The following is a 15998-nucleotide window of genomic DNA, read 5'->3' as shown; positions in this document are numbered from 1 at the left end:
TACATGAAAGCATTTTACCAGCTCAGAGATCAGTATCATAGTCTGTATTTGTTTTGTGCTTTAAGCCACAATTTTAACTAGGAGGTAAATAATATTATGCATGAGTATATCTATATTTCTGCAGAATATATCTAACTCTTTTTTTTTTTTTTTTTTTTTTTTTTTTTCAAAATGCACATCACCATTACTTCACCTCAGAGAGCATTGCCTGAATTTTGTTATTGGAAAAAAAATGGGCCTCAATTTCTTGCTTTCACGGCAGGGGGAAAAAGTGAGTGAGATGTATTTTCCTTTTTCTCTCTGTCTAGTTTTAACAGAGCATCAGTTTGACAGCATCCATAACAGTTTATGTGTATTGGAATAACAGTTTCTCCCTGCAAAACTGTGGTGGAGCCTGACTTTGAATATTGTCTGACTTAAAAATCTGCTCAATGCTAATGCTAATTTTATGAGGTTAAATATGAATTTTTTTTTAAAACTGTGTTCTTTGTGTTCTACCTCACTTAATCAGCCAAGTTATAGTATATTCTTGCAATCCCATGCTTTTCAAAAATGTGCAGTATCCCCAGTTTTTCAGTATTTATGCAAATACAATTTATGTCTACCAAGACAGGGAGAGAAAAAAGTCAAATTGGGGTTTGGCTTATCATGATCTTCAGGGCATGACTCTGCAGAATGAATGGAAACTTCTGTTAATCTTAACAGCATGAAGGGAGACTTCTGTTAATCTTAGCAGCTATATAGAGCTCTTGAAGGCTGTGATCCCTCAGTTAGAAGATTTTCCATGGTAGCCTACCCTTAAGAAACTGGATTATTTGGACTTTGAAAATGAGATGATGTATCCAGATTTAGTATAACTTGTCTTCAGCAGCATTCTTCTGTGCATTTTTTCATAGTATTTTCAGGAGACAAAATATCATTTAAATTGCACAGAGGGATCATTGCCTACTTGAAGACCCTTCTTGGTCTTCTTCTCCCAAAGAAACAGCATTTTAAGCTTTGGGGTTTAGCATGTTTTCTTAAAGAAACAGTCCATTAAAAGATTAGATTTACTTCCATAATCTCATGTTCTTTATGGATTTAAGGGAATTGCTTACAAGAGTTCATAGGTTTCCTGTTTCTTGGTCTTAGTTGAGTATGGGTTAATTTTTTTTACCCTCCAGCACTACATTCTTCAATATTGAAATGTTACTGCTGTTTGATCAATATCATTCTTTTATATTAAATTTCTTTTTACAAATTTCCCAAGAGCTTCGAAAGGTTAAAGAGTGATTGACAATTCTTTTGCACACACTTAAATTATCTGCCATTCTTTTACAGTTTCTTATAAAATTCAGTATCACTTTTCCTACGTAATCATTTAACCATTTGTATCATAAGACATCGGGTTGTGTTGCTTTTTGTACTGGTGAGTGTTGAAAAGAATCTGTAAGGTGCAAGGACACCTTCCGGTGTCAGACCTTCCCCAGGTCTGTTTCTGCTGCAGTGTTGTCAAGAAGTGGTGCTGCTGACGTGACCTGCTGGGTTTTCTTGGGGGATGAATGGCACAGACTTTCTGAGTTGGCTGTCAGCAGCCAGGCTCTTGGGGTATGAACCAGCTATCAGTCTCCGCACAGGTACAATGGAATGTCCAACGTTCCTGTTGTTCCTCTTCATATTTTAGCACACTGTTACTGTCTCTGGTTACAGTAATACTGCATTGACCTTCTTTTATGCATGCACCTTTCCTGTACAGGTTATTATAACAGCCTGTGTTCTCATTCCCATGGTGTGCTTTGTTCCACATGCTCTTCCTCTCACCAGCTGGTTCCTATTTATTTATTTTCTTCTTAACTGTATTTGCATAAAGACATGGATGTTTTACTGTTACTTTGCTTCCTCACCAGCTTGTAACTGCTCCAGATTTATTTTTAGCATTTCACCTTATCTCTTCCTTGCATTTGCTTGTGGTGTAAGTACTTTCTGCTTATTGTTTCTTTTTATAGCTTCCTCTGAAAAAAACGAAAAACAACCCTTAAACAAAAATACAAGTTTGAAAACAAGGGAGAGGATTTTTTTTACTGAGTATGACTGTGACCAGCATGTTTATTTCACATTTCAGACACACGTCTAATCTAACCTAACCTGTCATGTTTGTTTGTTTACAAACCAACCAACTAGACCATTTGTATATGATCTTGTTATAACAGGTCATAAAAAAGCTGAAATCTAGTACACAGAAGTTTTTCCACATTTGGGGAAAGAAGCTACGTGCATTCTTGTTCTTCCAGCATATTTCATTGCAGTTTCCACTGTTTTTAAGTCCTCTTGCATATGAGACAGTGTCTGTGCAATACAGAGAATTGAGATGTGCACATGCTGCAAGCAGTGTTTGGCTTCAGTACAATGCTACTGTGCAATTTCTGCAATTTCGTATTTCAGCCTGCAGCTGGAAGACAAGCTACTGGGCATATTCTGGGTAAAGGGACTAAGACTCTGCTAAATGCCTTAGAATTTTTCTGATAATTTGTTAAACATTGTGCAGTGAATAGTGGTGCTCTTCTTTTGTGATGCCTGTATCTTGTAAAAGCATTGGAGAGTTCAGTACAGCTGCAAGGACTCAGAAGTCTTAAATCACACTACCGAGGTCAGGATCATGGTGAGCAAATACAAATGTTGCTAATAGGACAGGAATTACCCTAAGTTTGGTTTTGAAACTGTACACAAAAATAAGTGTTTAGTAGCACCATACTAAGAAAAAAAAAAAGATAACTTTGTCATCTAATACTTTCTCCTTTCTATGTTCTCTTCCCCTAAATAGGATAGCAGACTTTGATTATAGTAAAAAAGGAACAAAGTAGTTCTTTTCTTTCTTGGGAAAAACATGCACAGTAAACAAATGTGAATGTTCTTGAAACCAGTGACACACACCTTGAATACAAAGGAACACAACTGCCACCATTTGTGCCATCTCCTGCACCAATCTGTGTATGTCTCTTCCAGTCCAGAGAAAATGGAATTTTCTGTGAATTTTGGTGAAAGATAAGCTATTTTTTCTTGTGCTCTATGCAGAATTACTCAGGCAGCATCTTAAAATAATGCTGCAAAACAGGCATCACCTGCAGTGCAGATGACACCAGCAGCGAAGCCAGTGGTGATGGCTCCACCATCAAAGCCTGGTGCATGCTGAGTTTTTCCAAACACAAGGGCGAGCATTTGTTGTGGATCTCAGCCCTACAAGGGCAGAACCTGCAAGGGCACGGAGAACAGATTGCAGCTGTGAGAAGACAGCCTGCTGCCAGGAGGCTGCTGCAGCACTCCTGGCAGCTCTGACCTGGCTGTGCACATGTACCAGCTGGCCTATGGGCACATCCCCAGGACCATCTGCTTGAAGAACCTCTCACTTCTGTCTTACAACAAAGCCTTCTTTCTAGGAGAGCTACTGAGGAATCTAGATTTTGCAACAGCAGTTATGTCATCTCAAGCAAATTGGTATTTTCACAGCTCAGTTGAGATGAGATAATTATCCAAATGATGAGTCAGTCCAGTTAAATCTTTTGTTCTGGCTGTGCTGCAAATAGACCAGGCTGCATCAAAAAGCTTTGAGAGCTTCTTTTCTGTTACTCCTGCCATCATGACAGCTCAGGGGAAAAGTGATTACAGAAGCAAGGACTCAAACGCTTCATTCAAATTGTTTGGGTTTTGGTTTTTACCTTGGTAAGTTCTGGTGTACCCTAGTGAAGTAAATGCAGTGTACACCAACCAGTGTATTCTTGGAATTTATGCTATGAAAACCACCAGATGGATCTGTCAGCTCTTACTCTAGATAATGAATTAAATTGCAAAAGATAAGCAATATTCCAAAAGAAACAACCCCTTACTTTTTCTAAAGATGGCATTCACTGAACACAGATTAATGAGTTTCATTTCTAGTTTCCTGTAGAATTGTATTCTCTGGCATAAAGACAAAAAGGGGAGCTTGTTGTGCCATTTTGGCACAAGAGATGCCAAAATACAAGTGTTGTAGACACTGTTCATCCAACAGTGCTGGGAGACTGTCAGGGTATTGGATGGGCATTAGAGGCTGTTTTGCTTCCTGTTTGATTTATTCAGTGGATTGTGGAATTTGTTAGTTTATGGGTTTTTTTCTTAAAGCTTTGAGATGATACTTTTTGAAGTTTAACTTTAATAGAAGCATTTCTGCTGGTTAAATAAAATAAGAATTCCAGTGTCCTTAATCTTTTATCTGTCAAAATAGATAAATCTCCTGATTCAACTTTAATTCAGGAAGAATGTAAAATTACTTTGTAAGAATAGAACGTTTCCAAACTTTTGTACTATATATGTAAATATCCACACATATACACAAAGAAGACAAAAGACAAGTCGAAGACAAAACTTCGACTCTGTCAGATAGCAAGATTTTACACATTGTCAGAGATCTGGAGCTTAATAATGGGTAGCAGTCACTGGAAAACATTTCAATGCATTAGGCAGTGCTTCACTGGGAAAAAGACTCGTTCCCCTCCCCCATTCCCAAGCCTGTTTTATAGATTGCAATGTTGGTCTCTCTACCTGCATGTTTTTTGTCCCCTCTATATTTAAGTAGCCTATTTAGATTTGTTTTGTTTTCTCTCTCTTGATGCTTTGGACATCTCATAACTCTATTGCTCAAAAATGAGAGAGCATTGGGCTAAGCATCTTTTAAAAAACAAACAAAAAAGCAGAGAAAATATGGTTTGATCAGTATATTCTGGTTTAGGCTGAAATAGTTTTGGTTATTTGACTGCATTATCTGAACTTCTAATTCTGCAACCTTAACAAAACTAAACAGAAAAAGACTGGCAGAAGAGCATGTGCTATTCACCTGAGATAAAGGTAAATACACAACTACATAAGCTGGGATGTTTGTCTCCCAAATCAGGGAGTCATGGTACAAAATTCTGAGTAAAATTCTGAGAAGTAGATGTTTAGTCTCTATGACCATATTTTTTTTCAGCTTTATACATGCTATTAATGTTTTATTCAAATTTAATTCATTATGCCTCTTACAAAATGGGTTGGTTTTAGTAGAGCATTTATTAGGAAACAGAAGATAAAATTTATAATTTGCAACCACATATTTTAAATAACCAATTAATGCTAGTAAGTGTCAATATCAACATACAGAATACAATGAGTGCACTGTTTAGAATTGCTTTGAAACAGCAACTTCCATGATGGACAATTAATGAAACTGTTTCTTGTACCATACTTTAAATTTTGCCATGAAATGCTAGGCTTGCATGGAACTTGAAATGCAATGAGGATATCTAATCTATAGTTAGATTATAATTAATCTTATATTTAAAGATAATTTTCAGAATTCAGTTAAATGTTTGAAACTTACAGAACAGACAGACTTCCATAAAACTTGTAGTACTCAGTGACTTTTTTTTTCTTAGTAATAATTATCTGTCTATTCCTTGGGAGATCTTCAGATATGCATTTTGATTCATTTGCCTTTCCCAATGGGAGAGACATAATCAAGAACTTTCCATGTTTTGGCAACAGAACAATCAGATGTTAACCCTCCCACCAGTCTGTAGGCTGCATTTGCTTTCAGAAGGATTAATGCCGCTGACAACTGAAAGAAACTAACCAACCTAATACGTAGAAAGGTGGTTTGTCATGAGGTAGGTCCGCTCCCTGCAACCTAATAGGACCCGTGAATATCTGTAGCTTTATCCTCTTCAATGAGGTACATTTAGGAAATCATCTGCTACAGAGGTTACAAGTTTATGTTCCTCTCTAAAGCACAAGTGGAAAAATCTAGTTACAAAGGTAAGTTCATTTCTTTACAGGTGAATTTCTTTGCAGCTGTTGTGGCATGTTGCTGTGGTAATTGCCTATTTCAGCAGTGGATACTGTAGGAAAAAAAAATTGCTCTTTAATACCTAAACTATTTCTGAATGAGCAGAAAATCAAGGTAACTATTGGAGATGTGACCATGTCCACAGTTCTCCTTTGGGGAGAAGGCAAAGTACATCTGATGTGGTGTGTCAGGGCTAGAGAATCAAAGTGACACAGGAATTGCTGAGGTTTGTGCTTGAAGGATGACAAGAAAAGCATTTGGCGCCTTGCAAGATTCTGCAGAGTGCATTAAATCCCCAAAGTTTTAGGGTTTTTAGTGGCAGCATTTAGGTTCAGTTCACAGTATTGCTACAGACTTCATTACATGAGTGAGAAATATCTCATCCAGAGGACTGGGATGGTTATTTATGCTTTCTGCCTTTTGTTTTGCCTGTGTATTTATGTGGCAGTAAAGTGGATCATTACCAGGCCTATATGCATATCCCCACACATCTCCAGTTTCAGTTTGCACCATTGTTTCTGTGACATAAACCATATGACATCAGAGAGAGAGGCATGACAGCATTTTTGGAGAAAGTGAAGCCGAGAAAGATGTACTTCCCCCCTCCCCTCCCACCCCCCCCCCCCAGCCCTTTTCTAGTTCTACAAACATTCGTTAGTTACTAATTTTAGTGATTTTTGAGTATATATTTTAAGGACAGAAAAGGACTGTTAATGTTATGTAGTCTAGCAAGTCAAACTGCATTAAAACAAGCCAGGATTTTGCACATGGCTCAGCTTGTAAAAGTATTGCCAATCTTGGCTTTAGAATTAAATCCAGTTGCTAAAATAAATAATCTGTTTATCTTTGCTTCTTGCTCTAAAATCGGGTTTCCAGAATTTCAGGTATTAGTCTAGATTTTTCCAAGCTCTTTGCAGTGAGCTTCCATTTTAGAGATCCCAACTGAACACAGCATTCCTGTAATTATTGATGAATGAAAAACACAGTATTGAAAGTATTTCAGTTCTTCTCCTTGGCCACAGTCAGCAGGTCAACCATTAATAACAACTATAACTCACATTTATTTGACGTGCACAGAGAAATGCCAGTCTGAGTACTTTGCCTTTTCATGGATAAAAGATTTCTCATGCACTCTTTTCAAGTTCACTGTCGTATGTGGTGCCCAGATACTTCAGACATCCTTGCCAGTATAGAAACATGGCATCTCTGACCCATCACAGCCCTTTTCACTTACTTGAGCCGCTACTGCTCCTCCTCAGTTCAAGTACAATCAAAACTCACAGTAAAGGTGTTCCTGTAATGTATACACGTTTTATGCATTACTGTGCTGAACCGATTGTCTGTGTTGATTGTTTTTGAGGAGTGTATCACTTTCAGTTTGAATTAAGAGGAACAAGAACGATTGCATACGTACTTGCATTTTGTGACAAGACATTCTCCATCTCATCAGTCCCTGCTGTCGTAGCAGGTAATTTGCTTGAGCTGTGTGTCTTGGATCCAAAGTGCAAAGATCCTGTTGTGCCAAGAGTGCGTCCTTTCCTTGCTGTGGGAGTGTTACACATCATGGACCTGGGGAGCAGTCGATACCTGTGAGGTGTCTTTCCAGGCAGGGACAATCTGAAAAGAGTGACGTAGAAGATTGTTGGCAGTGAGTAGCAGCGCAAACACTTCTGGGTCATCCCTGCTCGCAGAGGTCAGTCCTTGGGTGTACAGCCTTAGATCTCATCTCAGCAGAAGGATGACCCACCCCTGGCTGTTCAGGCAGGCTGGAGAGCCGTAACCTTTGTGACTGCTCTGCTAACAGGGCCACAGTGCAAAAGGAGACACTGCCGTGGTTTCCTTTTGGGGATTAACTGACGTGGTGTTTCCATCATTCAAAGAACCAGGAACCATTCAAGGCAGGGCTGTCTGCCTTGTCTGAGGGCAAATGAGGAGCCCAATATGGGATTCCATGTTGGCCTAACTTCAGTAGGCACATCCCATAGGTGCCTTTCCCTTAAGCTTTTTGTCTAAAACAGATTCTCTTCCCTCCAGTTTGAAAGACTGTTCCTTCCTAAACAATCCTCAGGTCTTTGATCTGCTGTGTTTGTGAGGCTTTTCCTGAGCTAGTATTGTCTTTTTAGTAAGCAATTCCCTAGAGTTTGCTGAGAAGTGTCACAACTGAGTCATTCTTTCCTTTCCTGCCTGTTTTTCTCACTAGTCTCGTATTAAACAATAACCAATGTATTAGTGTAATAAATATCTTACTACAATATTAATAAATTATTAGGAGTAGTTCCAAATCTGTCACAATAAACTTATGGGAGTGAACTGGTTTTTACAATAAGCACAGATTCCGTGTGGTTTTGGTCTGATTCTCCAGCTTATGCACACACTATTAACTATTTAAACAACCATACTCTGTCTTCCTTTTAAAGTAAAAATCCTTAGTATAAGAATAACAGGGATTTGTTACTACCAAATATTAGTAGTTGCTTCCTTCTGACTTCCCATTTTTCTCCTAACCTTTTTTGGTTTTTTGTTTTTGTTTTTTGTTTTTTTTTTTTTTTTTTTTATGATCAGACTCCTTTAAGAGCTCCAGTTAAGAGTTTTAAGAAGTAATCACAACATAATGAATATTTGAGTCTGCTGCATATATGATAATGTAGATAACCAAGAAATGGGGCTTCAGGTGAGGCTTTTGAAGACTGAGACTTCAGTGAGCTACTGAAGAATCAAACTAGGAGAGGAAAGTCATGATTCTGCTCCCAGTAACTGAATTCCTGAGCAGTTAGACTATCACTAATTGTAGCCAAGATTGCTCCCCTAGTGATGATTTTTGATGTGATGTGTAATTTTCTCCTGAGAAGCAACAATAGAAATACCACACATTAGCTTTTCTTAACATTGTAGGGTTTAATAAATTCTGGAATTACAAAAGATCCCAAGTAAATTTTCAAAACACAGTGTAATGGCTGCAGATTTGAGGAATTTTGTAAGTCAATAAATACGGAGCAATGGAACAAATCTCCAGCTTGAGAATTTCTGCTTCATAAGCAATGCTGGAAATCTGAGTTAGCTTGATCTCCTCTTAGTGGGGGGGCAATAAGCAAAGTTTTGTCTGGATGAGGGAAGAGGGAAATGAATTCTGTGTTTAAACCTCCCCTGCAGTTGGTCTGAGAATTTGGAAACTTTCATTCTTGTAGTGATTTTTCACTGATGTATTGGCCCCATTAAAGTCAGTGGGAGTTTTGCCATTGCATTTAATGAGGTCAGAAAAAGAATAGTACATTTCAACTGCCTTTTTTTTTTTTTTTTTTTTAAGTTGGAAAGAAGTTTTATATTTGTTTCTTTTAAAGTGATATAGTTGAGAAACAGATCTACCTGTAATTAGATGGCATATTCCATAGGAATGGAATAAGCATCATGTCCAGCTTCAAGAGACCAACAGTCACTGTCAGAATTATTTTCTTTTGGTTTATACATTTATTTTTCACTTGGTGTATATAATATTTGGGCACATGAGGAGTAGTTTAATTTAAATTTTACATCTACATTCCTTTAATAGGGAGAGGCAGAAATAAACAGGGTAATTCAAAAGAAAGACAAGGAAGTAGGGTTTTAATTAGGATAATTCTGTGAGTTTTGACTATTTTGAAAAATATTTTCATTTTCCATTTCATATCTTATATTGTGCCAGCAGGAACAAGACATGATGCATCATAAGTCTACATTCTTTCCATTACCAGTGAAATTCATCTGTTTAGTCTGATGTGTTTTCAACGACCAGTCATAAGAATGCACTTATTAATATGCCTGTGCAGGTTTATATTGGTTAAATATTCATGAGATATGCAAATATTTACTCTCTTTAATTCACAAGTGAAGACTAATCAAAAATGCTCTTTGTTCTCCAAGTAAAAAGCTCTGTTCTTAGAGTGGATGTTCTTAAAGGTTGGTAATAATTCGATGAAAATACGTAGATGAATCCTTTGCTTATTTTCAGCTATTTCCCTGAAGCTGTGTGACCACTTCAGCTTTAAAGCACCTTCTCCATTTTGTTATCTGACAGTGGATATTTTTGATCACTTTGAAATGTGTTACATTTAGAGAACAAAACAAAGGCACAATGAAGTGTCCTTCCCTCTTCTTGGTCCAGGTGCTTCCTGTGGTGAGTATGCAGCGCTTATGAGAAGCCAGTGCCAGGAGAGCTCCTTGTGGTCTGCAGAGAGCCTACACCAAACCATTTGGGTCTTCCCTGAAGTATTAATCCTAGTCACTGTTCTCTTGTGACCGGGGAGTATGATGAATGTACTTCTCACATTTGCAAGTCACCTCTAAGTGTGTGGGGTAAAAATGCAGAGATGCACCTTTCTATCTCCTGAGAAATAGAAGTTTAGATAGCATTTCCTGAGAAATGCTGCTTGGTCTCTGCTCTGCTGCTTTTAAGACTGCAGGGAAATTGGCAGAAACCTGCCATCTCCTTCTCAACAGCAGTTCCTGTAAGAATGCTGAGAGGACCGAGTGGGAGAAGTTTATTTACCAACATTTATCACTTATCCAGTAAATGAGCAATCTCTAGTGCTCATACCACATTGTCCTAAGTGCAGTCCCTCTTACCCCAGTGGCTGGATGGCTGTATCACTCTGCCAGGCAGGGTGAGCTCACAGTTGAATAGTTTGCTTGTCCAGTAACACTAAGGATGGAAGCTTTTTAAGGCGGGAGCTCATGTCAACCTGGGTGGGGGTCAGCTTGAGGTAATTGAGTCTTAGTGTGTGAGCCTTTTTCTATTTGTTTTAAATAGTGAGTCAACATCAACACAAATAGGAGCCACTTCCACTCTCATAGTTCAAAGCATATTCAGAGAGTTTATAGCTGCTAATGAGCAGCATTTCACAGAAAGCAGAACCCAGGCTTCCAAGATTTGCACTTTTTGGGTTATGAGGTGCTCAAGTTTGTGTATGGTAAACAAGATTTAGAATCTCCTCTCTGTAGTTGTACTTTGGACCCTAACAAACTTTAGAAGAAAATGTCTAACTGCTTGGATTTATTTTATAAACCAGGATGGCTTCAGCAGTCTGTGTGGCCTTCCATTCAGATGTTTGCTTTAAGCCAAGCCAAAAGCCACTTATCTAAAGATGATTTATTCTCACTCTTGAGCTGACAGAACCGGGCTGGAAAGAGCAAAAGCTAAATCATAGTCTAAGCCTCTGACTTCAGTCAAATCATACTGGGAGCATGAAGGACTGGCCATAACATTGTTCTGCAAGGTACTTGTGGCTCTCTTGTACACTGCTTGTCAGACACCTTTTTAAAATAAACAGCCATGGTAGGTGATTGACTCAGATTTGAACTTTGCAGCTGTTCCTTTCCATCTGCCTGGTATGCCAAAGCGAAACCCTGCGGCTCAACATCTTCAAAATCAAAACCTTAATTCAAATATTATAATTTGGATAAGATTCTCACTTTCTGTTTTTGGCAGTGTAAGTAAAATGGAGGCAATTTTGTTTCTTTATCTAGTTCAGAAAAATTGATCTTGTTTATATACTTTGAACATAGACATATCGTATAGTAAAAGGCAACAGTTGAATAGTCCTAGCTAGAGATGTGAAAGTATGACTGGAGGCAGTGTATCTGGTTGTCAAAACTGAACCTGAAGAGAAAGAAAGTTTTAGCAATGTTTTAGGTTGGCTTGATTTGTAAGATTAAATCAACCAAAACAGTTTTGCATTTGAGAACTCTTACTCTCTTTGGTTGCTTTGAGGATCTGATGTTCTCGTTGACATCCTTTCAGTGTGTTAGTCTTCACCAATGATGCAGACCGTGACTGCGAACATGGTTCTGGTAGCCAAGGTAAATGGGGCTGAAGGTTTAGTTTTGACCCATCCAAGAGCTGTGCTGTCCAGACAAGGAATGTGGGTTATATGGTGGGCCAGAATGGAACAGCCAAGACCCTCATGCTGTTGTGGTGTGTGGCTTTTGTGGGAAATTGCTGTGCAGGGCTGTTTCCCAGCATGTGTTGCCCCCTTACACAGCCGTGGGAGATGGAATGCAGCAGTAAAAATAGGGGGAGGCCCAAGTTACTAAGGGGAGAGGCTACTTCTTGTAATCTGCTTCTTCAGCGAGAATTACTTTGAATGAGTTGATACCAAAAGGGTTAAAGAACCACTGTGTATTTTGAATTTGGGTTGTCAAAGCAAATATTTTGACAGTCGGTCAGAAGTGGATGCTGAGTGGCGTGCTGTGAAGAACATACGGTTCTGTCATGGAAAAAAAACTTGTTGAAGGATGGGAAACTGAGAGGAAGAATAAACAGCTAGTTTTCAGCCTTGCAAGGGCCTGGTTTGAGTTTCTGCTGAGCAAAAATGGAGGAAAAAAAAAAAAGGCAGGGGGTGAGCAGAGTGAAGCTTCATGAAGCACAGTTATTTAGCACAGCCTGTAGCTGGAAAGGCTTCCATGTGTAGCACAAATGAATTGTTGGAGCCACATGAGAGATGGTTAGGTTCATTGGGAAAGCCAAAGTGGGGAGGAGATTGTTGGAAGGAAAGGGAGGAAAGGTTAACTACATAAATGTGACTGTGCTGGAACTTGTCTTCAGTACTTCATCTGCAATCTTTCCTCACTAAGTCGCAGAAAGAAATGCCTCTGCCCCTCCTCTGTGCTCGCCATCCTACTTTATATGTTTTTGTCTGTCTGACAAAAAGGACGTGTAGGTGAGTGGTGCTCTCCTTTCAGCGCATCACTAGTGCAAGAAAAAGCTTATGCATGGGAAGTTCTCCCATGGATAAGGGTACATTGGCATGTGTATTGGCTCTTTGGTATATTTTGCACCAGAATAAAGTACTCATTACCTAGGAGGAGCCAAATTGTATGAGTTTTATTCAAAATCGAAGTATTTTCAATTTAATTTTAGTTCCCAGTGACATCTGCTACCTCACTTTTAGATGCTGCGAAGTTTCCTTCAGTTGCACAACAGGGAAATGAACTCCTGAGATCTGACATGAGCACCAGGTCAGCTTTAGGCAGGCCGTTTTGTTAATGTAGTGACTTTTCTGGAGATACCGTCTTAAAATTTTGCTGCAATTTATTGAGCTTCCGTTTCAGTTGGGAAAACCCCCATGATTTGGTCTTTTCTTCTAGTATACCATCCTGTGTTTATCAGTGACATATTTTTATGGCTGACAGTATTCATCTAGAATTTCCACCTACCTAAGTAAATATGAACTTTGTTTTCATCTGTGTTCAATAAACAGTGTTTTATATCCAGTGGTACAGAGTCAACAGTAACAGCCATTATGGGTGTTCAGCTCTTATGTCCCTTCTACCTCACTGAAAATCTGGAATTACAAAGATCAGGAGTTCATATGGGTGCAGTTCTTGCAGAAAAAAAAACAGATTTTAGAGCTTTTTGGAGCGTATTTTTGAAAAATAAAGGCATTTTCAATTAAATTCTCTTTATTCATGCAGATGACATCAGAAGAATATAGATTTGTAGCGGACATTTCCTACATTCCAGTCATTATTTAAAGTGGAAATACTGAGCAAATTAACTTTTTTTTGGCAGGCTGACACTTCAGCTCTCTGTTATTACAAAGGGTGTATTCAAGTCATTAGTGTGTCAGGTTGCTTGAAAACTTAATGCTCTGTCCCCTTCAGAATGGAAAATTAGCGGAACTGTTTTCTCACTATGTCTAAAAGCCCCTTTTTAAGGCAATGCCGTAACACTGAACTACAGGAGACAAATTCTGTCATTGGCACATCACCTTTAAGCCACTTATACCAAAGGAATCTGCAGATCTAGATAATTCACTACAACTCGTATGGGGGGAGTGGACAGTGTTGGATGAAATTTCGAATGTGTGGAGTTGCATGCATATGTTTAATTTTGCATTCAGTGGGACTAATATTCAACTACCCGACTCAGAACTCCTGAGAAATTAAATACCAACCACATGACATACCTACAAAAAGTATTGGGGATGCCTGTTTTTCTGGCATCTGTAGACTGTAGCAGCACAGCAGTGAGGTCCAGATCTGACTCTTTACTCTTGCCTCCAGTTCAATGTCAGTATTTGGGGTTTGGTGAGGAAACCTTGGAAGTGATACATTCTTATCATGGAGGGGGTAACGTGAGGGCATTTCCTGCTCCCACCCTTGCTTTCAGGCAACGCTGTTTCAATTCAAGAGCAGAGGCGTGTGGGATGACCTGTTTGTTATTTTGAGGCCGATATTTGGATAGGAGTTGGAAATATAGTGATCTCTGCCTCTTGTGCTAAGATAAGTGTAACTCTGGGAATGTCATCAGCCACTGTTGAAAGGCAGTATAATGGCTGGGGGAAAGCCCTGGGGAACATTGTGCTGCAGTGCAGCCCACAGAGGGCTGTGGAAGAGGGGAACTGAGGGGAGTTAGGAAGCTCGAGGCTGACTGGCAACCCCTCTGACTGGGGCTTTTGGCCCCTTGGCAGTGCCCGGGGCGCTTTTCCACTTTACAATGGTGTAAGTCAGCAGAGGCTGCCAGTGCTGGCAGCAGTTCAAGATGAGGTGTGTGACATACCTGCAGGCAGATTGTTTTCCTGAAACACTGGTGCAAACCTCAATTCCGAATCCAGGGAGGCACCACTCCTTGGAAAATCCAGGCTTCAAAGGAGTCACCACATCACAGGGTGAGCTGTCTGCAACTCTAATCTTGTTCACCTCTTCTCGAGGCGGGGCTGGCTCAGCTGCAGTCAGCAGAAACCCAGAAGGCTGGAGCAAGGTTCTTGCATTGCCCCTTGCACCTAGGTGCCCATGGCATGTGGAGCTGCGCTCAGCCTCTGTCCTGAAGGTGGGAAGTGCTGCCTCCCCAAAGTGAAGACAGGAGCTGCACATCTGTGAAACTGCTTAAACGTGTCCAAACATTTTGCTGGGTGACTGCCAGCACCCTTGGTAATTTCGACCAGAAGAAGATGATGGGGGTGTGGTGGTAGGAGTGGGTGGGACTGCTGGGTGTTGCTGAGACCTTTGCTTGCAAAGTGTTTGACAAACACCCACCGTGGGATAGGGCACAGCAGATACTGTAAGTATTGGCAGCACTGGTGGGGGAGAGATTAACTACTCCCCTGCAACAAATCAGGGAGGTTTCCAGCAGGCTGTTTGACCAGCCCTTGTTAGAGCTTTGTATGTTGATGTGAATCTGTGCCAGGTCTTGGTTTGTTGTGGGGGTGGAAATGACTTCTTTCTCATTGCTGATGTGTTTTCTCTTTTCTTGTAGGTGTGTGATGTCAAACAGTGGGCAGTCCTTGTAGCCTCCCCCACCAGCCTTCAGTGTCATGTGCCAGTATGAATATTGAGAAAGAAAAGCATACTTCAGAGCTCAGCATCCCAGAAAGAAAAAAGGAGGAACTAAACAGAGAGAGCAAATGATTGCACTGCTTGCAAGACTTGAGGCTGTTCACTTTTTCTCCTGAGAAGCTTCATCTTGCCCTTTTGAGAGAGTCGAGAAAGTTGGCAGACCAGCCGCAGTGATTCTCTTAGGGTCCTTTTTTCCCTTCTTTCTTTTTTTTTTTTTTTTTTTTTTAATTTAATACTTCCTCCCTTGTGTCTGGACTTGAAGCGTGCAAGCACTGGACCACCAATATGTGTCATGTCATTGTGACGTGCCGGTCGATGCTGTGGACTCTGCTGAGCATCGTGGTGGCTTTCGCGGAGCTCATTGCCTTCATGAGTGCGGACTGGCTGATCGGCAGAGCAAAGCCCTCCGGCCCCGAGGAGGTGGACAACAGGACGGGGGCGCCGCAGGAGCCCTACCGTCCCACGCTGGGCATCTACGGGCGCTGCACCAGGATCTCCCACATGCAGTTCTCCAGGAGAGACACGCTTTGTGGTCCCTACGCTGAAAACTTCAGTGAGATTGCCAGTGGGTTCTGGCAGGCAACCGCTATTTTCCTGGCCATGGGAATCATGATCCTCTGCACCGTGGCATTTGTGTCTGTCTTTACTATGTGTGTGCAGAGTATTATGAAGAAGAGCATTTTTAACGTCTGTGGGCTGCTACAAGGGATTGCAGGTACGTGCACTTTGAGAGCAGCTAAACTTTTAATTTTGGGGTGATTCAGATGAAGAAACGTAGCAATTCTGCCTGCAGACAGACTGCATTAGGCAGACCCAGTGCACTTCTATATGCTGGTGTTTATTCAAACATAACTGA

General features: G+C 40.2%; 1 protein-coding gene across 7 annotated transcripts in view; it reads left to right on the top strand.

The window, feature by feature from the left end:
• LHFPL2 (LHFPL tetraspan subfamily member 2) overlaps positions 1–15998 on the top strand; it is a 117807-nt gene that overhangs the window by 85570 nt on the left and 16239 nt on the right. For 6 of the 7 annotated variants that reach the window (XM_058424089.1, XM_040090207.2, XM_040090206.1 and 3 more), the window contains one exon: positions 15063–15857. In XM_058424089.1, coding sequence (XP_058280072.1) covers positions 15428–15857 — 430 coding nt within the window. In that variant the 5' untranslated portion in view covers positions 15063–15427. Of the gene's footprint in view, positions 1–217; positions 272–15062; positions 15858–15998 lie in introns of those variants that run through there. The other variant, XM_040090209.2, reaches the window with a different exon arrangement.

Source organism: Hirundo rustica, chromosome Z (genome assembly GCF_015227805.2).
Source record: "Hirundo rustica isolate bHirRus1 chromosome Z, bHirRus1.pri.v3, whole genome shotgun sequence".
NCBI lineage: Eukaryota > Metazoa > Chordata > Aves > Passeriformes > Hirundinidae > Hirundo > Hirundo rustica.
Note: the sequence above shows the minus strand (reverse complement) of the source record. Positions and strands in the feature narration are given on the sequence as shown.